The 23555-nt window shown below is 40.2% G+C and overlaps 1 protein-coding gene across 4 annotated transcripts; it reads right to left on the bottom strand.

The window, feature by feature from the left end:
• LOC18780284 (signal recognition particle receptor subunit beta) lies at positions 442 to 8103 on the bottom strand. Of its 4 annotated transcripts, none has more exons than XM_020561334.1 (9): positions 7958 to 8103; positions 7222 to 7364; positions 5639 to 5791; positions 3044 to 3327; positions 2888 to 2970; positions 1896 to 1982; positions 1535 to 1683; positions 1139 to 1270; positions 442 to 737 (listed from the first exon to the last, which is right to left on the bottom strand). In XM_020561334.1, exons 4-9 carry the CDS (start codon positions 3201 to 3203, stop codon positions 548 to 550), a joined length of 801 nt encoding a protein of 266 aa, XP_020416923.1. In that variant the 5' UTR covers positions 3204 to 3327; positions 5639 to 5791; positions 7222 to 7364; positions 7958 to 8103; the 3' UTR covers positions 442 to 547. The 4 variants fall into 4 exon arrangements, with proteins under 4 accessions (XP_020416923.1, XP_020416925.1, XP_020416924.1 ...); XM_020561336.1 differs by having other exon boundaries at positions 5639 to 5742; XM_020561335.1 differs by lacking the exon at positions 5639 to 5791.

The following is a 23555-nucleotide window of genomic DNA, read 5'->3' as shown; positions in this document are numbered from 1 at the left end:
TCCTAAAAGCTTAGATGGTCATTCAAAACCATTTGAGCTGATTTAGGACATGCAAAGGGCGATCCAGATGCCAAAATAAATTTCCTTGGAAAAATTATCTGATGTTGAATGATGTTCTAGTAGTCATTGTCAAAGTTCCGTAGTCCAACATTTTGATAGGACTTTGGTTTGCAACTTAACTTATAATTGGGACATTTTGATGTTGAATGATATCCTTTGATCACGGTTTCTAGACCTCTAACAAATCCTTAAGATTACAAAAGTACATATTTTGGCCTGATAATTATTGTGGCCAAAAAGATTTTGTTGTGTGATTTGCTTGGAATGAGCTGCGTAAAAATTCAATCAAAAAGCAAAGAAATATTTAACACAAGTTGATCAGCATGAACACAATCCACTTTACTTGAAAATTTCAAATGGTTCTGAGCATCTTCGTTGAGGTTTTTTTTTTTTTTTTTTTTTTTTCCCTCCAATCATCAACAAAACAATAATTAAACTCAACTCTCAAAGAAAACCATGACAAATTCATGAAATAGGATGAAACATACTAAGACTTCACATGGTCCCTGATAAACTGCTCCACCTCAGATATTTCACCAGTTACACCAGAAGCTTCTGCAACTTTAACTTTGTTCTGGCATTGGGAAAAAGAGAATGGTTCGCCAGGCACTCCAAGTGTAATGTCGTTTGCAATATCAGCTGTTGATATCACACTTCTTGATGCACGTAATTTGTCACTATAAGATATTATATGACAAATACATGAGGATAATGAAATAGATATATAAATCAGAAACTTATATCACAGAGCACTCTCGACAAATGAACAATTAAAGAAACAAGGAAAAACAAATCAGAATTGAATAAATTGAAAAATTTGTCTTGAATGCATCATTGATGAAAAATAGGAAATCACAGCAAAACTGTTAACTGTAAGCACTATATTTATGGAATTAACGAAAATAAAGGATATTTCTTATACAAATAAAAATAAAGAACAAAGATACAGGATATAATTTTCGAGTGCATATAATGAACAATTAATATAATCCCATACGCAACCACTGAAGGGCTTGGAGTAGAACATTATAATCAATCGGATAAAAGACACCCACAGTAAACAAAACTCAAATCTTACATTTCTTTCTCCAATTGTTTTCGAATGAATTCCTTGCTATGTGCTGTCACTTTGTCTGTCTTGTTGCAGAGAATAAGAACTGGAATTTTCTTCCTCACCACACTCACCTTAGTCAAAATATCATACAGGTACCTGTTGCAAATAAAGTGCCATAGGTCAGCCATTATATAAGTGAAAATCTTATGTTGCATGCAAAGCATGCATCCATATCCTTAAACCCCATATTTAGGGTCCTCCATTTGTTACTAGCAATTTTACACACTATTGCCTTGGACCAATAGGGCTGGCACCCTTTACCACCACGTGGTAAAATGGATGTAAGCATATGGCAAGCAGAATAGGCATTTTTAAATAAATATCATATATGTAGCTTTATACTGAAAAAAGAAATCTTACTCTGAAGCGGCACGGCAATTTGGTAAGAACTCCAAAGCATCAACCACAAATACTATACCAGCTGCTTGAGGCAGAACATCGTCTAGTTTGGCTCTAAGCCGAGAATGCCCAGGAACATCAATAAGATGAACAGGATTTTCCTTTCCATTCTGTCAGGGACAACCAAAAGAAGGGTGAGCACAATCAAGTTCCAGATGTGCAATCAACAAAAACAATAGTAGAAAGAAAGGGAAGAATATGTTTGTGGCTAATGTCTTCTGCACATTGAAGGCAAATAGATGAGTTAGATCTGCCCTCATTACAAGCAATACATATTAAAACACGGTTTATTCGCATATGAGCACGAGAAGCTGAAATGTACCTTTGATTTTTCAGAATGGAGCACAAAAGTTCCCTCATTTGGTTCCATTGATGTCAAAGTACCATGATGAGAAGAGCCATCCCGCAGCTGGCACGTGCATAAAATCATGCCACAAAAGTTGGATCAACACTGCTATGGCATAAATAGATCATCAAAGAAACTGAAAACGGGGAAAAAAGGACATACTTAATACAAGGCATTTAGAATTTTTAACCAAATTTTATTTCCCAAGTACTAAACAGCACCTTATCACAAAGAATGACAGAGTTTCAAATTTTATCAAAAGGAAAAGGATACAACATAAACAAAGGACAAACTCAATATTCAAAATAACATGATATTGTCTAACAAAGTTGAGTAATAAGACGAAACCAGAAATTCTTATTGCAAAACCAGTGTTTTCAGAAGTGAAGGTATGACAGGGCACTTAGGTCTCGTCAGGCAAGAATTAAGCCTTGAGGCATTGAGACATAAGCCTTTCAGGCCTCGAATTAACGTAAAAAATCATAATACATATTGTCATTCAAGCACATGGTCAGTCAAAGGGTAATATTTCAGGTGGAACAGGCTTCTGCCTCTTATTTGGATGGTTTATTCCCTTTTCCAAATACCCCAGCCAAAGGATGTCGTCTGGGTTGGGCACACTTAAAAAAGGGGGTCTCTTCCACTTTTGCAAAACAAACAGTGAGAAGTATGCTACAATAGAAAGGCATAAGGCTTTGCAGCATTTTGTAGCACAGATGGATGTCTGAGCCTCAAGGTGAGCCTCATGCACGCCTTTGAAAACACTGCAAAATTAATTAGTAGAAAGCTTGCATAATTTTGAAGTTCTTAATTGGCATAATGAAAATAACCAGAGTCATATGGTCGAGATGTAATTTGTTTGCATTACATATCATGCACGAAGAAGCATGACATTAGTCGAGTCCGCTACACATTGAGTCTAATAACAATGTTTAAGGAGAACAAAATCCAATAATGTCAATGCTTACTTGATAGAAAAGAACAGTCTTTCCACTCCCGCTAAGCCCAGTCAGCAGTATGGTATTAGCTTTTGGGCGTTTAAACAACCTAACTACAACACAAAAGATATCAATAAATATTATCATAGTAGAATTTTTTGAGAAAGTGAAGATAAAAGAGCATACCCAGTAAGAGTAAAAATGAGGTAAATAGCAAGATGGCGACAGCAGCATAAATCTGTTCAGATGGAACCTGATGAACATATTCAAGGGCTTGAGATGACCATTGCCCTGCCAATTTCTTCAATCGTCCTGCTTGTGTCTTCAATTGTTCTAATCCTTCCATCTTCTTTTGGAATTTTAAGAAACTTTCAGTATGATTTGTGATGAATCCTGGCCTCTTCACTCAAACTGAAACCCTTGGGGGAACGCCTCAAGAAGGAATGGAGCTCAAGTAGGGAGAAAGTACACTAAGGGGAGACGGAAATGGGGGTGTTAGGGGCTTCTGATTAGAGAGTTGGCAATTATGGATGAAACAATATGATACGGGTGTTTGACCAACTAAACATGGAAAACATATCAAGATCCAAACAAAGAGTTCTAAATCCAAGATGTGCAATTCAAAAGATATGACTCCAACTAAAGAATGTGTACACATGCTAACATAAACTATCAATCTTATGAAAACCTAGACAATTGTTTGATAAACTAAAAAATTTCAGATTCACATTGCCTGTTTTTAGTATGTGAAAGATACAGTCATAGAGAAAATTGTTAAATAACCGCACACTAGATCTTGTTCTTTGATGTAACCAACAGCAACAGACTAAACTAGCAAATATTAGAAAACTTAGAAACACACAAGAATTATACTGGTTTGACAGAACTTTTGCCTACGTCCAGTTGTGATTTCTCTAGGTAGAGAAATCACCGCTCCTTTGATTAATAATAGAGATTACAGAACTTTTGCAACCCTAGAACTAATCTCAAAACTCTCGGCTGTCTCTGGCTCTTTTTCCTCTCCTAAAATAAGCCTTGCCGTGCTACAAATGGTCCAATTGAACTATACTGATCTTCTGCAGGCATGCATTCTACTTCAATTAACATATTTTGATATTCTTTTTCTCCTAAAATATGCTCTAATCCTATATTTAAAATTAAATCTTTCATTTCTTTATCTGATAATCCTATATTTAAAATTAAAACTCTGATAATCCTATTTAAAATTAATTTAAATAAACTTATAAAATTTAAATCATATTTAATATTAAAAATCTTCCCCTAGCCTAGGCATAAATCCGCCCTTGATCATAACAGATCCAGCCAAACACCAACCGCCACCTCCAATTTTCTTGATCTAGAACCCAAGCTGACAAGCAAGGGAGACCAAGATTGGCCTCTTAGCCTGAAGAAAATTCCGAAGAAAGATCTTCATAATAGGAACGTTCATCGGTTGCCAAGCCCACGAACGTTCCATACGAGAATTATTAGGGAGATCTTGGAGACCCCTTGAGGCTGGTCTCCTCCGCCTTGTCAACAAAATCCGATTTAAAAACTATGCTTACCAGAAAAATCCATGCCATTAACAATCAGATGCCTAACACCAGTTTTCGTACGCTTTTGATTCCCGCTTGGTGGCGCATACTTGTCATCCCCTTGAGCAGAAGAGGCGGTGGCCACCTCCATAGCGTTAAGATGGAGACCCCTCACCAGTGACTGGCTCCTTAGGAACCTAGAAAGGAAGCCAACGCAGCCACCCTATGGAGAACAAAAGAGCCACAAAAAAACGTTGTACCCAATTCACCAAGAAGAACCCAAAGAGACAATCAGAGAAGACTGAGAGAGACGGCGTAGAGAATGAGTAAAGAAAATTGGAGAAACCCTAACCCTAGCCGTCAAGGCTCTCCTCGCGTGAACGAGAGAGCGACCCAAACCCTATTCTATTTATAGATATAGAGTTGGCTTACATGTCCCAAGGTTGATTGAATTCCTATTTCTAGGTGGACTAGGAAATTACACTTACCCAAATCCTAATAGACTTCTAGAAATCCAAACCTAAATTGAATAAGGAAAACTGAAATTCTTTCCTAATCCCTCCAAGACAAGAATCGGTATACCTCTAATTTTCCTAAAACAAATCCTAAATCAACTAGGACATATTTGACGAGCCAAAATCCTAACAAAAATTTGGCAGAAAATGTTGAAAAATAATGACTCCCAAAATTAAGCATTCTTTAAATTAATTGACAAGGATAAATGACTTTATCGATGAATCAAAGCAGCCGCACAAGTTACAGATATCTTACATTGATATAAAGAAAATACAGACATTTGCATCTAATGCAAGGACTTAATGGAACAATGACAGAGTTATTATGAAAAAATCATCCCACAAATAAAAATTTCTTTATTAATTCTAAGAGCAACAACCACAAAAAGAACAAAATCCAGCACGTCACAGATTTGTGAAATGTTCCCTTAGCCAAACTCTAACCAAATCTAGGTCTAACATATATACTAAACAAAATACAATTTAAGTTTTAGTCATTAGGACTCCATGGAGTTTCAAGAGCCACAACAAACTAGGTTTACAAGGATGTGAAGAGCAGAAGTTTCATGGGGTTAACAAGTGACAACTTAATTAGGATGCTTTGCATGGCATCATTCAACATATTAGATTCAGTAGTATATGGTTGTAAGCAGTAATAAACATGGGCTGAGGTGTGCCCCCGCTCAAATGTTTTTTGAGAAATAATATGTAATGTGTTTGTCTTATTTTACCTTAATATCCTGTGTGCTAATAAGCTAGCTGAAGTGGTGAGTACTGGGAGAATGATGCCATGAAAAGTATCCAAAATCAACAACCAAAGAGCCCTGATTGCATCCTTGAACAGATATTGATGTAGTACATCCCGTAGGTGTTAGATTAAAGCACTTAAACAATAGAACAAAGAAGAATATAAGAGACCAAGGAGAAGAAATATAGATCGAAAAGACGAGATAAAGGGCAGAAACAGTAGAACAAAGAAGAATATCGGAGATCAAGGAGAAGAAATATAGATCGAAGGGACGAAATCAGAGAGTTCTAGGAAAAGGTTTACTCAACATTCAAATCTGCATTTTAAAGAACTGCATGGGGGTATTTATAGCAAACTAAAACCTAGACATAATAGGATAAAAATCCCTTGCTTAAACAGAAATCCTAACCCAAATAAAAAAGGAAACTTAAAACTAGAAATCTGGTAACCTGGAAAAGTTGAAATCCTACTAGAATTTAGAAAACTAGAGAATCTAGGAAACTAACAAATACATTAGGAAACTAATAAATTTAGGTCCTACGCGTCCTGCATCAGATATATTAATCTCCCGCACAATATATAATTCCAAAAAACAAATCTTTGTTGCATAATTTTACACTATGGATACAGTAGCAGAGTTAGGCCTTTAACATTAAATAAGGTGTTTGTCTGTGTAGGTGTATGCGATCATGGATACACTCTGATGAGATAGAGTGTTTGGCAGCTGGACTGTGTCATTGATCATGCCTATAACTAGAGTTACTTTTAGTTAATAAAGCCTAAAATTAGAGTTATTTTCAGTTAACATACAAGTGGATTTGCCAAACAGATATTCTCTCCAGCATAATCATGCATCATAAATACCATGACAGTGCTTCTCTAAAATGATTTCAGTTTATTGTATATCTACTAAAGTGCACAGACCCTAGTGAACAATGGTTCAGTCTAAAGCATTACACGATTAATTAGCTATCTTTGCAAACTCTAGGGGGCAAATTACATTAATTAATTTTATAGGATACAGAAAGGGTGATTATCTTGATTATCCCAATTAACTATGACGACCACTTAATGGGCACAGGACAAGCTCCACATTTAGAAATCTGAACCTACAAATTAATTCATCCTTAATCTAATCTGAAACTATAATCATATATACTAACCATGGAATTGTTCCAATGAGGTTAATATAATTACTAAGAAAATGTATTTAATTTTTTTCACAATTCAAGAAATTGCAGAGAAAATCACAAAATATATATATATTTTTTTAATAGCAACTTTATAATTTCAAAAGAGAGAAACAAAGAAACAAGCAAGTGGATAAGGAATCCACAAGAGAAAACAAAAGAAAAGCTGCAGCCTCCAGAACAAAACAATAAAGGAAACATTTATGGAAACACTAATCCCATATAAAAATAGACATCATAAGAAAAGTTTGAAAACCTCACTTATGGAAACACCAATCCAATATAAAAATAGACATCATAATATCCAATCTTCTTTAAAAAAATAATCGTATTTTGATTTTCTGATGTCTGAGGGTAAGAGAGAGAGTGATCATACCTGAAAATCACAACATAGATCTGAGAGTCTGAACAGATACGGACTGAAAAATGGGGTGGGAACTTTTAAGCAAATTTTCCTCGGTCAAAATTGCCACAGAGTCGAACTTGCTTTCCAATTCCAAATTCTAGTGCTTTCCAGAACTGAAATTACATTTATAATAAAAAATTAATTAAATTGCTAATGTCACATTACCAGTATCTCAATTATTTCATACTCAATTTATCTTATCTTAGCTCGGTTGTTGAGAATCATTTGGGAGTAGACTCCAACTAGGCAGTTTTCATTCGACTATTATGTTTTCATTAATTTATACATGGATTCACACCCATGGGGTTCTTTTATTTTTTAGTGACCACTATTTTATTAGCAAAAACACATCAATGAATAAATGAGCTTTTGCACTGAGAATTTATTCAGTACAGTTATACTAGTCTCTGTAGTTTTCACGTTTCAGAAGCTATTACAGTTTGCAAAATACAGAGAAATAGCAGTCATTCAACTACAAAAACTTGGAAAATCATATCCGCTTCCCGTTCCTTGCTATTGAATATAAGCACAACCCATAGAAGCAAATTTTCTTCCCATGTATTTCCACCACACAAGTCTGTAATGTCATAAACCCTAAATCCCTCAAATTCTGAATCCCTAATTTAGAAAGAAACAGTAACAAAGTTAAATTAAAAGAAGAAGAATTAAAAGAAGAAGAAGATTACAAGAATAAAGAAGAACTTACAGAGCCAGCAGCTGCAGCAGTCGGCACTGGCTGATGGTGAGGTCTGGCCGGCTGAGGATGGAGCGAGCGGCTGGGACGGACGTCGGAGTTTCTTTTGGGGTAAACTTTTGAGTAAAATTATTTTTTAACTCCCCAACTACAGGGGTCATTCCATTTTGAAAGAGAGGTGATTTTCACACATAATTATTCTATTTTTACGCTCCTTACAATTGCATTTTTCTTTATTCTTTTGAGTTTTTTTTATTTAAACCCCGCACCGTACTTCTCTTTCTTCACTTTATGTTCTTAGTCCACCTAAATTTCTAATTAAAAATTTCACAAGTTTTTAGAAAATCTAAGTATCTTCCCAAACTACCTCTAAATACACACCTAGTAGAAAAAATAAAAAATAAAAGAGTTTTTCTATTTAAACCCCATGCTTTTCTTTGTTCACTCTAATACTTAAATCATTAAGCTCTTAAGTTTTATTATTATATAAAAAGACAAAATAATCATACATTGTCATGAGACAATGGTGAAGAGGCAGAAGTGGTGAAGCATGATCATAAATACGAAAGTGAACAAGAACTGAAAATGTAGAAGGATGATTATTGTGGGAATCTAATTAAATCAAACCCTAGGTCAAATAATTCCTACTATTTGGGGATTATTTGACCAAATTGGGAATTAATCAACCTAATTGGGAGTTACTCAATTTAATTGGGAATTACCCAATTAAATTGAACGTTACCTAATTAGGTTGAGAATTGATTTGGTTAATTACCACGATCCCCAATTAAATGAGGAGTTACCTAATTGAATCAGGATTTGATTTGATACCTATCACAATTAGGAATTTGATTTACTCTAATAAATCAAATCCCTAATTAATCAAATCAATTCCAAAAAGGGGAGGAATAATTCCCTTCCATCTACGGAATTATTCCTCTGAAACCCTAGCCTCCGAGACCACTATAAAAACATAGCCACACACAAGGGTTGAGGTACGTCTAAATTCATACTAAAACTCTGCATAAATTATTTCTCAAAAACCCTAGCCACCTCCTCTCTTTCTCTCTCTCACATAAGGCTCCGGCCACCATACACGGCTCCGCCCACCCGGTTTTCCTTAAAACACCCTACCTGACTTAGGCATCGGAGGGTCTTTGGCCAACACCCCCCGGGTGTGGTCCTTTTACTCCGATCTGTTTTGCAAGGAGAGAGGGAGAAGCAGAGAAGACGAATGAATCTTTGGCGAATATTCTTGTGGGACGGAAATTTGCTCCCACAATTATGATTCTGAAATCATGATAATGATCTCCTAATTACTCAGGCAATGGTTTATTTTTGGGGTGTGGTAGGTCTCTATTTATAGAGGGAGATGCTAATTTTAATTATATTATATTATAATATTAATAATATGTATTTAACATGATCATTGAGAATTAACTTGATAGGCATGCATGTTCCCCTTTCAATTTTATTTTGATGCTCATAGAGTTAGAGTCAGTCAAAGGTACTGGACTCGACTCGAATTTCCCTTGGAAGTCGTGCCAAATCATGCTTTCCTTTCAACACCCAAAGGATATCGGGCCCACTTTCTAACTTAAAAGGGTCAAGACTTCTACCGAAATTTCGACAGAGTCTTTCCCAGAAAAACAGACATTTCCAAAATTTTACACATGCAATAAAAGCACAGTTAAAGTACCCAAGCGCCAGCACACATAATGCAGTAGCACACATAAATTACAAAATGGGCCCCCGACCTCATAAATAATCCTTTAAAACAACGTACTAGAACATATCAAACAAAACTCAAACAGATCAATTTGCGGCTGCACCTAGGTTAACCCAGGTTGCCTACGTACCCTTACAGAGGGATCAAGTTACACGTAGTTCTTCCAAATAAAAAGGATCACATTTCAAAACATACAGATATTGTCCAAGTAAAACCAACAATGAAATTTAGATTCACTCTCAACTTCAATTTCCACAAGGCATAAAACTAAATATTTTATAAATTCTTTTCTACCAATGATTGATAACTCAAAACCATTTCCCTGTAAAGACTCACATGTACTATGCATAACTCTTTTAAAACTAACTGTGGGAGCAAATTTCCCCATGAGAATATTCGGTTCGGAAGATTCCCCTTTCTTCTTCGCCGCCTCTTTCTCCCTGCAAAATAGAACAAATAAGAGGACCACACCAGGGGGGGTGTTGGCCAAAGGCCCTCTGATGCCTAAGTCAGTTCAATCGATCCGTATAGAAACGATAGCTAAAATAGGGTACGGGATGTGTTTATAATATAAATCGGGCGGCCGGAGCCTTATGTAAAAGAGAGAGAGAGAAAAAAGGTGGCTAGGGTTTGAGAGGAATTTTCTGTAGAGATTTAAGTAGTAGTTCTGACGTACCTCAACCCTTGTGTGTGGCCATGCTTTTATAGAGCCTTGTAGGGTTAGGGTTTGGAGAAAAATAATCCTTGTTGGGAAAGGAATTATTTTTCTAATTTTAGGAGATTTAAATCAATTAGGGATTTAATGCGAATCAAATCCCTAATCAAGGCAAGAATCCCCAAATCAAATAATCCTCAAATGGAAGGAAATATTTGACCTAGGGTTTGCTTAAAATTAGGTTCGCACAAATGCCCCCCAGCTTCTGCATGGCGCGTGGTGGCATGGAGGAGGTGTGAATTAACTGTTGGGCTGTCCAGCTGTAACTGGGCTTCCTTATTGGATTTGGGGTCCCAATTGGAGTCGGCTTTTGACTGTTCTTGGAGTTGGGTTCCCAGTAGGAATGGGCTTGCGATTCTTTCTTGACCTAGGATGCCCAACCTGTATAAATGCAGGGCTTCTCTTCATTATTCTTCACATCGCAAACTTCACTTCTTTACTTTCTAGCTTGAGAGAGATCTTGGAGAATTTGTACTGCTTGTCGAAGAGAGGAGTTGTCGTGCATCCCAAGGTAAGTCGAGCAAGTATATTTTTTTCTTCGTCTTCTCTTTTTTGTGGCGAGGACCAGCTAGATGGGACCAAGCTTGTTGTCGTCGCTGGTGGCTAAAGACGGTTGGAGTAGCGGTGGCCGTTGGTGGTCTGCCCCCTGCCCAGTATGTTGAGAGATGGAAGTAGAATAGTCTAGACTCTGATGATCTGCCGGCTGGGCAGGAGGAGTGTTCTGCCGGACTCCTTTAAAAAAGGATGGCCGACATGTCAAGTTTTCAAGAAATAAAGCTACAACTTTGCTGGCGAAAGATGCGACTCCGTTGAGGAAAAAGCCAAGGATCCATTCTGCTGAGAAGACTCAAGTAAGAGCTGTTCTGCCGCCATCAGCAAGGTTTAAACATCTTGTTGGTGCAGATAGCAAGAAGATTGACGGTATACACGATGTTTGGGATGTTCCACTTGAGTCTTCTACAGACAAACTTGGAGACCGTGATTTGCTCTATGAAGTGGTCTGCTTGCCGAGAAGTAAAAAGATGTTGGCATTCCTCTCTGAAGTTTGAGTCATCTGCACTAGTCAAGGGATGAAGATCGAACTGGGAGGTGTGCTCATTCGCTCAACTATCGCGATCCAGCTGTTGAGTCACAAGTAGTCAAGCGTGGAGTTGATTCAACATCGTCGACTCCTTTATTTCTTTTCAGCTTTTGTAGTCTGCTTTCTTGTTTAGAATAACTTGTCTTACTTGACCATCTTCTTTTTGTTGAACTTGGCCAGTTGGTCTGTTTGTTATGGAAATTTCAGTTACATTTTTCAACTTCAATTTGCATATTTGACTTATGAACTGCTTGAGTAACCAGCCTGTGTTTTGATTGCACGTCCTCCTTTAGAGATTTGTGAGTACCAGGGTCCCCCTTGAAGGACTCCGGACATGCACTGCATATCCCGTAGGATGATTCCCCTTAGGAAGTTGGCGAGCACTAGGGTCCCCCTTGAGGGACTCCGGTTGTGTTTTGCATATCCCGTAGGATGATTCCCCTTAGGAAGTTGGCGAGCACCAAGGTCTCCCTTGAGGGACTCCGGTTGTGTTCTGCACATCCCGTAGGATGATTCCCCTTAGGAAGTTGACGAGCACCAGGATCCCCCTTGAGGGACTCCGAGTGTGTTCTACACATCCCGTTAGGAAGTTGGCGAGCACCAGGGTCCCCCTTGAGAGACTCCGGGTGTGTTTTGCACATCCCGTAGGATGATTCCCCTTAGGAAGTTGGCAAGCACCAGGGTCCCTCTTGAGAGACTTAGGGTGTGTTCTGCACATCCCGTAGGATGCCTTGGTCGTCGCCCTGCGTCTCCCGTAGGACGCTGCTTATGGGCAACTACATGATTATCCTGCATCCCTTAGGAAATGGATAGGAACCTGGATATTTCCCGCAGAAAGCGTGGAGACCTCCTTTTAAGAAATTTCCGGTGCACCCTGCGTCTCCCTTAGGACGCTTTTTTAGCGGGTTGCGTCTCCAAACGGATGCTTTTAGTTGTCACCCTGCGTCTTCCTTAGGACGCTCCTTATGGACAACTGTGTGACTATCCTGCCTCCCTTAGAAAACGGATAGGAACCTGGATATTTCCCGCAGGAAGCATGGCGACCCCCTTTTAAGAAACTCCTGGCGCACCCTACGTCTCCCTTAGGACACTTTTTTAGCGGGCTGCGTCTCCAAACGGACCCTTTTAGTCGTCACCCTGCGTCTCCCTTAGGACGCTCCTTATGGGTAACTGTGTGACTATCCTGCCTCCCTTAGGAAATGGATAGGAACTTGGATATTTCCCGCAGGAAGCATGACGACCCCCTTTTAAGAAACTCGTCCATTTCCTTGTGGATACCTCGGGGTGGACAAGTGTTGCTTGATCTTGTATTTCATAAAAAAGGCGGTGATCTGCTTGCCAATGAACTGTGAGCCATTGTCGGTAACCAGCGACTGTGGGCAGCCAAACCGGCATATGATGTTTCTCCAGATGAATCGCTCCACATCGGCTTCTTTAGTAGAGGATAGAGCTTCGGCCTCGATCCATTTAGTAAAGTAGTCGGTGGCGACGATCATCATTTCTTTCTTGGCGGGCGCTGGTGGCAAGGGACCCACTAGGTCGATGGCCCATTGCATAAACAGCCATGGACTGTTTTGCGGATGATAGACTTCGGCAGGCAGGTTAGGGATCGGCTTGTATCGCTGATAGCGATCACACTTCTTGACATATTCAGCTGAGTCGTGACGCATGGTAGGCCAGAAGTAGCTTATGTTTAAAGCTTTTTGGGCGAGCAACCTGCCCCCAGAGTGGTTGCCACACTCGCCGTCGTGAATTTTGCAGAAAACCTCAAGTGTTTGCGGGTACTTTATGCAGTGAGATGAGGGCCAGAGTATGATCTGCGGATGAGCTTGTTGCCGTGCATGTAGTATCTCGCTGCTTTCTGCTGGACCTTTCTAGCTTCGGACTTGTCCGTTGGCAGGTTTCCATTCGTCAAATAGTCGATGATGGGGTCTTGCCAACTGGGGTCCTCGTCAATCTGCATGGTATCGATTAGCTCTATTTCTTCAATGCTTGGTCGGTCAAGGTGTTCGACCAGGATGGAGTGTCTGAACTGGGTATCTAGCATTGATCCTAGGCTTGCCAGTGCGTCTGCGTGAGCGTTCTCTGCCCGGGGCACTTGTTGGATGGTGAAGGTGGGAAATGCCTTCAACAGCTCTTGGACTTTGTCAAGGTACAAGATCATCCTTGGGTGCTTCGCCATGTATTCACCTGAGGCTTGATTCGTGATCAATTGTGAGTCTGAGTAGATGGCTAGCTTTTTGATTGCGAGCTCCTTTGCCAAGCGTATGCCGGCGAGCAATGCCTCGTATTCTGCCTCGTTGTTCGAGGCCGGGAAGCCAAGCGTAATAGCTTGTTCCAACAGGGTTCCATCCGGGGTGGTGATGACGACCCCTGCTCCAGCTACTTTTTGGTTCGACGCTTCGTCTACGCGCAACTGCCACATGTCTCTTGGTTGGCTAGGTTTTGCGGAGGTCCCGTCTGCTTTTGAACTTCCTCCTTTTGGTTGACCAACTTCTCTTTTTCGGCTGATGGGGTGAATTTTGCAACAAAGTCTGCTAAAGCCTGGGCTTTTATTACAGTTTTTGGCCGGTAGAGGAGGTCATATTGGCTTAGCTCTATAGCCCACTTCATGAGTCGCTGAGAAGCATCAGGGCTGTGAATGATTGATCTCAAAGGAAAAGTCGGTCATGACGATGACTCGATGAGCTTGGTAGTAGGGTCGCAGCTTTCTCGCAGAAACTACAAGAGCCAAAATAAGTTTCTCCAATTTTGGGTAGCGAGTCTCTGCATCGAGGAGAGCTTTTGACGTGTAGAATACCAGATATTAGGCCCCCAGCTCTTCTCGAATGAGAGCTGAACTGACAGCTGAGTTGGATACTGCCAGGTACACGAACAAGTCCTCGCCAGGGACTGGTTTTGAGAGCAGGGGAGGTGAGGTGAGGTAAGTCTTCAGATTCTGGAAAGCCACTTCGCACACCTCATCCCATTTGTCTCTTTGTCCTTTCTTCAAAGCTTTGAAGAATGGTCTGCACTTGTCAGTTGATCTCGAGAGAAACCGGTTGAGGGCCGCTGCTCTACCCGTCAGACTTTGTATTTCTTTCACCTTGGAGGGCGACTTCATCTTGAGAATAGCTTTGATTTGACGTGGGTGTGCCTCGATACCTCGTTGCGTGACTAGGTGTCCCAAGAATCGGCCGGAGGATACACCAAACGTGCATTTACTTGGATTCAACTTCATGCGATACTAGCGGAGCAAGCTGAATGACTCAGCAAGATTTCCAATGTGATCTGCACATTTTGGGGCTTTGACCAGCATGTCATCCACGTAGACCTCCATAGTTTTGCCTATCTGCTCCTTGAAGATTTTATTTACAAGCCTTTGATAGGTTGTTCCGGCGTTCTTCAGCCCAAAGGGCATGACCTTGTAGCAGTAGGTCCCTCTCTCGATGATGAAAGAAGTTTTCGCCTTGTCATCCTCGTGCATCAGGATTTGGTTATAGCCGGAGTAGGCGTCCATGAAGCTGAGCAGCTGATTGCCAGAAGTGGAATCCACGAGTTGGTCAATTCTCGGCAATGGGAAGTTGTCTTTAGGGCATGCCTTGTTGAGGTCTGTAATCGACGCAAACTTTCCATTTGCCCTTTTCTTGTTTTGCCACCAAAACAATGTTGGCAAGCCATTTTGAGTAGGAGACCTCTTCGATGAAGCCGACAGCTAGGAGTTTGTCAACCTCGGCTTTGATGATAGCGATTCGCTCAGGTGCGAAGTTGAGTCTCTTCTGCGCCATTGGCTTGCATGCGGGGTTGACGTGGAGTCGGTGACAGATGATGTTCCGGTCGATGCCAGGCATGTCTGACTGCGACCATGCAAACATGTCTTTGTTGCTCAGGAGGAAGGTGGTAAGCTCCACCTTCTCTTTTGGGCTTAAGCGCGAGCCGATCCGCGCTTTCCTATCTGGCTGGTCAGGATCCAAGGGTATTAACTCGACGTTCTCCTCTAGTTTCCATCCTTCTTCAGGAAAGACCTCTGGGCGGATTTCCTCGGCTTGGTCCTGACGCTTTGATTGCTATAAGATAGCAAGATTTGGTTGCTCAACCTCTTCCAGATCTGCCTAGCTCACAGGGAGGAACTGCACTTGTTTGCCTTTCTTCAGCCCTTGGGCGGAGTATTTCCTCGCCATTGCTTGATCGTTGTTGATTTGGCCGACACCGCCCCCAGAGATTGGGTATCGAATTTTCTGATGTGTGGCGGAGGTGATGGCATTGATCTTGCCAATCCATGGTTTGCCCAGGATGCCATTGTAGGGTGAGACCTCATTAATGACCATGAATGTTTGGAGCTGATTACAGGTGGGGAGTAGATGTCGAGGTCTATCGTGCCCACGGTAACCGTTGTTGCACCATTAAAGCCAGTCAGCGATCTGGCTAACTTGTTGATCTTTGTCTCCAAGCCCATCTGTTGGATGACCGCCAGTTGTAGGATATTGGCTGCGCTGCCCTCGTCTACATGGATTCGGTCAACCATGGCCTGAGCGATTTGAATGCTGATGGCAAGGGCGTCGTTATGTGGCATGTCGAGGCCAATCAGATCTTTCTTTTGGAAGCCGATCACAGGATCGTCTTCTGCTAGTGGAAGGTCGGTCGAGACTTGGGAGATCATAGTGGCATGTTTGATCTTCCTCTTCTTTTCCTTGTTGGTCAGCCTAGACTCCCCGGAGTCGGCTAGGATTGTGTTAATCCTTATGACCTTCTGAGGCGGCTCCTTGGCGGTGTCTCGATCTTCAATCCGTTGGATGGCCTGCTTTGCAACGAATTCAGTAAAGTGGCCTTCTTTCACGAGTTCTTCAAGATGCGCTTTCCGAGCGAAGCAGTTGTTCGTATTGTATCCGTGCGTTCCATGGAAGGCACAGTATTTGCTAGTATCCCTCTTATCCGGATCTCCCTTCAAGGGTAGTGGTCTTCTTACCCAAGGTTTGTTCTTCACTTGGGCTAAGATTTGATGTATGGGGATGGTGAACTTGGTGTAGTTCTCTCCTACCGTAGCCTCCCCTTGTGGGTGCCACCTGCGCTTGTCTTTGTTCCTGTTGTTAAATCTGTTGCCTATTTGGTCTGCCCGCTTAGTTGGCTGATCTTCTTGCTTTGTAGACTTCTTTGCGGCGATTCGATCGTCATCCCAGATCGCGTAGCATTCCGCAGTCGCGTAGACCTCTACCAGAGTCTGGCTGGGAGTGATAGTCAGCTCGCGGTACAAGTCGTGGTCAACTGGAAGACCTTTCTTGAAAGCGGAGGACGCGATTCGGTCGTCACATCCTACAATGTTCGCCTTTTCTGCTTTGAATCTATTGATGTAATCTCGAAGGGATTCGTCAGACTTCTTGCGCAGGTTGTACAAGTGGTTAGGGTTCTTCTTGATTGTCCGGTAAGAGGTGTATTCTTTGGTGAAGACATAAGCTAGCTCCTTGAAGCTGCTGATCGACCTGGATGGTAGGGTGTGAAACCAGTCTTGGGCTGCTCCTCGCAAGGTTATTGCAAATACCTTGCACATTAGTGCGTCGTCGGCCTGATGGAGGATCATAACACTTTTGAAGTGTTTTAAGTGGCTCTCGGGATCGGAATCCCCTTTGAAGTGTATGAACGAGGGTGTCGAGAATCGCTTCGGGTGAGCGGCCTGCTCGATATCGAGGGTGAAAGGCGTAGAGTTCACCTGGTCCATCTCCTTACGTAGTGAATCCTCGAAGTTTCCTCCGGTCTTCAAGTCTCGAAGTCGGTCATTCACGAGCTTCTCAACGTCTTCTGCACACATTGCTAGTCGGTTACGTTGGCGACCTCCACAAGATTGACTGACTTCCTCATTGTCCTCCGAGGGTTGACCTTCTCGCCTGCGCTACCTAGTTGGAGTGTTGGTGGATTGCGCATGCGAAAGATTCTCTGTAGCTTGTCGACGAGAATCGGTTCTTCGAGAGTGAGTAACGGAGCGTCTTTCCTCATGGTTTAGGGTTTAGGGTTTAGGGTTATCCAACTGGCCTCCCTGGGGGCCTAGGCTTTTGAGAACGCTTCTTTGCGAGTAGACAGCTGAACGCCTTTCTTCGCGATCCTCGTTGCGATGGTTGTTTGGCTGACCTCCTTGGGGGCCTAGCCTTTGATGTACATTTCCCTGCGGGCCCAAGCGGGTGCGGACGTCGAGTCGTCTACTGGTGCATTCGTCCATCCTTCTCTCCTCGCCCGGTTGTCCAAGGCCAAGGTTTTGAGGAAAGCCTATTTGGTTGAGGAGCTGCCTCATTAGATTGCTTTGGTCGTCCATTCTCAGAGCTAGCTGGTCAACTCTCAGATTAAGGTCTGCTTGATTTTGTGGATCGGGATGAGAGAAGTGTGTGGTGTGGAGCCCAACTGCACACGAGCTAGGTTTTCATTGGAGGTGTATGCGGGAGCGCGCGTCGAGTGTGGAAGTAATGGAGGGAATGCTTGAAGTTGCTCCAAGACCGGGCCTAAGTCAGTGGTGGTAACGAGCCCACCTTGATGGGAGGTTCCACCATATTCGGCGGCGACGGCCGGTGCGGTGGTCTCAGCTGGAGGTCCGGTAGGTGGCACAGTGGTGAGAGGTGGTGGTGCCGCCATGTCGACCGCTGGATCGTGGGTGGAATGGCTTTGGGTCGTTGTGGATCTAGCCATCGCGGCGGTTTTGCCTCTCGTCTTCTTGCTTTCAACCATGGTTGTTTGGAAGGCTTCAATGGATTGGAAAATAGGAGGAACGGATTCCTTGAGCACGCGTTGAGTATAACTCGTGCTCTCAATGAAAGCACCAATTTGTGGGAGCAAATTTCCCCACGAGAATATTCGGTTCGGAAGATTCTTCTTCGCCGCCTCTTTCTCCCTGCAAAATAGAACAAATAAGAGGACCACACCCGGGGGGTGTTGGCCAAAGGCCCTCCGATGCCTAAGTCAGTTCAATCAATCCGTAGAGAAACGATAGCTAAAATAGGGTACGAGATGTGTTTATAATATAAATCGGGCGGCCGGAGCCTTATGTAAAAGTGAGAGAGAAAAAAGGTGGCTAGGGTTTGAGAGGAATTTTCTGTAGAGATTTAAGTAGTAGTTCTGACGTACCTCAACCCTTGTGTGTGGTCATGCTTTTATAGAGCCTCGTAGGGTTAGGGTTTGGAGAAAAATAATCCTTGTTGGGAAAGGAATTATTTTTCTGATTTTAGGAGATTTAAATCAATTAGGGATTTAATGCGAATCAAATCCCTAATCAAGGCAAGAATCCCCAAATCAAATAATCCCCAAATGGAAGGAAATATTTGACCTAGGGTTTGCTTAAAATTAGGTTTCCCACACTAACCATTTACTCTGAAACTCAAATTACTTTTCCAAAATCATTTCTTCCCGCAATCTTACCATATCCAAGGCGTATATTGCAAAACAACACTGTCCAAGCATGATAACAAAGGTCACACCTACGCAGAGCACTCACCATGCACATGCTCAAGAAAAATCCCATCGTTGTTCCCATTATACATTTATCTTTATATAGACACCTTTCCCAGATACACACGACAGAATCCTCGACTCTAGTGCTGCTGAAACTAAATCCCCAAACACGCACAACAGAATCCTCAACGCCCGTGCATCTAGAACTCAAAATCACTATCCAATAAATCAATAAACATTATTCACTTACTTAATAAAATATAATAACTCATATGAATACGTAAGACATTTATAAAAAATAATAAAAATATCAAGTATCTAAATAATCCATTTTATATCATATAAAACTTGGTTTGTCCTTGCAAGTGCACAAGATTGATGTAGTATAGCGTTTGACAAGTCCAAGTATTGTTCCCACGAGCAGTGGCGGATCCAGGAATTTTTCAAGAAAGAGACAATAATGATTTTGGTATTGACCAAGGACTGAATAAAAAACATATTTTGAAATGAACTAGACCCTTAGATAATTTTAGGGTTAATTAGCACGGTAAAATAAAAACAAAATTAATAATAATAACATATTATCACAGTAAAAAAAAAGATTAGATCAATAAACAAGTTGTGTCAATCAAGTCCTAATTAAACAAAAACTCTAATATTCAAATTGTGATGTGAGAGCATCGTGCAAGGATTCTTCTTCTTTATTATTATTATTATTTTTTGGACAAATGGGCTTCTTCAAATTGGGAGCGTAAAGCCTTTTGCTATTACATTATTATAATGAAATATTTATTATAACAACCAAGTAATTGAAGCAAAATAATGAATCTTGAAACTTCTGTTATCTAGGTTGCACCAAAACCAAAGAGTTTGATTGTTAAACAACAACCTTATTGAAACACACGTTTCATTAAACATAAACGAAGGACGACGACGTTTGTGAAAATTAAAAAAAGGGTTGTCTTCTTCATTTGTGAAACAGCGCCTCCATAAGCGATCTGCAACTCGTTCTGCAACACAGCCCGTGCCTCAATCGTGTAACTTGCCAAACGAATGGTGCCTTGATGCAATTTCAGGCGCCTCAGATCGATGGACTCCATGAAGTGGGCCTTGATAGCACCTTTTAAAACGCTAGAGAGCAAAAGGGCAAATCCAGCACCTCCATGATTTTTTCAGGCAACCGGAGGTGCAACTGCACCTCCTTGCGCCTCTGTAGGTCCGCCACTGCCCACGAGAATTCCAAATTAATCTAATATTCGAATACCTAAATTAAATCTAACTGATACGCAAGTAAATTTGTAGAGATTGTTGTTGTGAAAGTTTATGAAACGAACAAGAAATTAATCAAGGCAATTAAGAATTAAAACGTTGACTTTTAAAGATTGAAAAAGAATGATGAAGGTCTAGGGTTTCGGAATCAACCACAAGCAATCCAAGTTAGATTTCAATGCATTCAACAGATTCTTTCGGTTCTTTAGATGATAATTCCCGTATCTAAGTCCTTTTTAGGCACTCAGACCATAGTTTTCCTTAAGTGTAAGATTCTTTTCTAGTTCAGACAAAGATCATATATCCAATCCTGCAATCTATCCTGGTTAAGGCATAAATTTAACAAGTTGAATTCATTACGTTCTAGAAAACGAGAGAACCAAGCAAACCATTATTCTTCGCAAGCAATAATGTAATTCAGCACACTTAATCACAAGAAGCTAATTGAATTATATTGCGAGTTCTGCCTCATATTCATCTTCCAATTTACTAGATGCAAAGCCCTAAGGTGATCAATCAAAGAACTTAAACAAATAGCAACAATTAAAATAGTGATTAAACATTCATCTAAAAGAAACTTAGAATCCATTAAATAGCATTAAAAATCATAACTATCCATGCTCGGGCGTCATCCTCGCCCTAGAGAATAATTTAGTTACTCATGTTCAAAGAAAACATAATTGAAAAACTAGGAAACATAAAATAAAACTTATGGATTATGACGATGCTTGAGAACTTGACAATGGCAGGGCTCTTTGACTCTCCTTCGAATTCCAGCATAAGAGAACCCTATTTTCTGGTCTTCTTTAAATAAGGAACAAATCCTCTTTTGACTTGGTAACTATGCTTTCCAAGTTTGGCTTCAATTGTCTTTGATGAGTTGGCATCCAAAATCCTACTAAATATAGGATCAGACTTCAGAAAATAACTCCACATCCTTGTAGACACTTCCCAAATGTAATTGACACAAATTAAACTCCAAGGATTGGACTTCAAAAGGATTATTTTGCAAATCCCGCAGAACACATTCTGCCCAAACTGTCTGTACTAAAACGGCCACAACTCTCTCCACACACGTCCGAATCACGAACCGTAAAATTCTACAGAAAGCTAACATCCGTGTCTTTCCAACGATATAAGGTTCAACATCTGGTTCCCTCTAAGGAAGTACAGTATATTTTGTCAAGTTGACTGTTCTGCACAGCACATTCTGCTCCCAGGATTGCACATCATATTTCAATCCCAAAATTGCTCATTTTGCTTGCTTTTCCATCTTTACTCTTCAAACCTGGTAAAACACTAAGTAAAAATGGACTAAACTCACTCAAAAACATAGCAAGAATCTAAGAGAGAGATAATAAAAAATGTACGAAATAATGGTTATATCAAATACCCCCAAACTTAGACTTTGCTTGCCCTCAAGGAAAACAAAACAAAACAAAGACTCAAAAGAATGTTAGGCCTCCACATATTTGTCTCAATAAACCCGCAAGGTATATAACTCTAAAGAATCAAATAGCCATCATATAAACCACAAGCATGATTCAAAAGTTAACAAAACCGTACATAACATTCTCAAGTGTAGTGTGTGAAATAGCCAATATCAATACAACTCACTCAACCCGGATAGGTATATGCACATCAAAGCTTCAACTCCAAATATCACCAAGAATGTCACTCACAAAGAAAACGCTCAAAGTTTGGGTTAAGTGTTTCACTCACAAAAAAATGAATGCATGGAAACAAAATCAAATCCTATAAGCTTGCTCTTCATATCATATCTCCACAGATTAAATTCACACAATTTCTAGGATCAAAAGGTCTTAAAATACGGTTGTAATGGGGTTATGGGTTAAGGTTTAAAGAAAGAAAGGGTATGGAAAACAAAAATATTCTATGAGAATTAGTAGAGCACGTGACGACCATGAAGGATTGCAAATTCTCTTGTATCTTTTGTGGTATCACCAATTGTGCACTTCATTGGAAGCCAAATTTCATTGTTGGGCTTCAACTTCATTTTGATTAACATATTTCTCAAACTTCTTCAATATTGACAACATTGAGGTAGCAAAACTATTTTCTTTCTCTTTTTTTTTTCTTCTTTTTTTTTTTAACAATCACCAACCTCAAACTCATCTTTGTTTCTATTTTTTTTTTCTTTTCACAACAACTTTGATACTCACAAGGTAAGGTGCAATTCTCCCAAACTTAAAGCTCCACCAATTTTCATAGAACAAGGTAGGATAAAGTGTTCAAGTTTATGGTTAAGGATAGTGTGGTTCATGAAAGAAAAGGCTTATTTAGGCTCAAGGGGGCTATCTAAGGGATAATATAGTAGGGACAAAAGCTTGTTTGGCCATGGTGGTGATCCTAGGTGCCTTGATCCCTTCCTAGATAGAATTATGTGAATCAATACAAAGCCTTGAAAGATATTAAAGCAAGTTCTAGTAGATGATAATGCATATATGAAAAGAATATATAACTCTCAAGAAAGGAATATGCATGAGGCTCAAAAACTCACAAGGGTTATACAAGTCTTACACTAAAATCCACATATAATTCTCTAAGTCAAAAGAAAATTGCATTCAATTGGCTATGTGCATTGAAAAATATGAGAATAATCATGTAAGAAAAAGTTAACTAAAGAATCACACTTTAAATTCATATAATGATTACCAATCCTCAAAAGCTATATAACAAGTAGAATTCAAGTGTTATCATTGACTTGTGGAAAACTTAACTAAAATTACTCAATAAAAGGAAAAAGAAAATCTTTTTGGATTTTTTTGTAAATTTTTAATTTTTATGGGTTTTGTGACTTTAAAAACAACAACTTAACTACTGAACTACATAAAAACACAAAATAAATAAGATAAGACTCAAACAAACCAAGAAAACAAAGAGTTTCAAAATGCAGTTTTTGGCAGTTTTCGACCTCTATTCAGATTTTTGCGCATAACTTTCAAACTGCTGGTTCGATTTCAACGTTCTTTATATGGTTAGATTCAGAACGAAAAAACAAAGAACACAAAGTAGACCAAATTGTCAGAACAGTTACCAATTAAAACAGTTTTAAGCAAAATGAAACCCTACGTTTTCAGACATTAGAAATTTGCAAAACACAACAGCAAGCAATAAAGCAAATCATTCCCCCTAAACTTAAATGAAACATTGTCCTCAATGTACAAAGAATTAAAATGCATGGAATGAATGAAGCATAGGGAGAAAAGAATTTGAACAAGAAAATTGATGAGCCGGTAAGAGTAAGGTTTAGAGCTCCCTGGGCATATAATCTTGAGTAGGAAGTGCTGCAAACGCCAAGATCCTCTCATTATCATCATGCATCCAAAACATGGGTTGCCTCCCAAGAAGTGCTAAATTTAAAGTCTTCAGCTGGACTAAACGATCT

This window comes from Prunus persica, chromosome G4, assembly GCF_000346465.2.
Source record: "Prunus persica cultivar Lovell chromosome G4, Prunus_persica_NCBIv2, whole genome shotgun sequence".
NCBI classification, from domain to species: domain Eukaryota; kingdom Viridiplantae; phylum Streptophyta; class Magnoliopsida; order Rosales; family Rosaceae; genus Prunus; species Prunus persica.
This window is presented reverse-complemented; position numbering and strand designations above follow the sequence as displayed.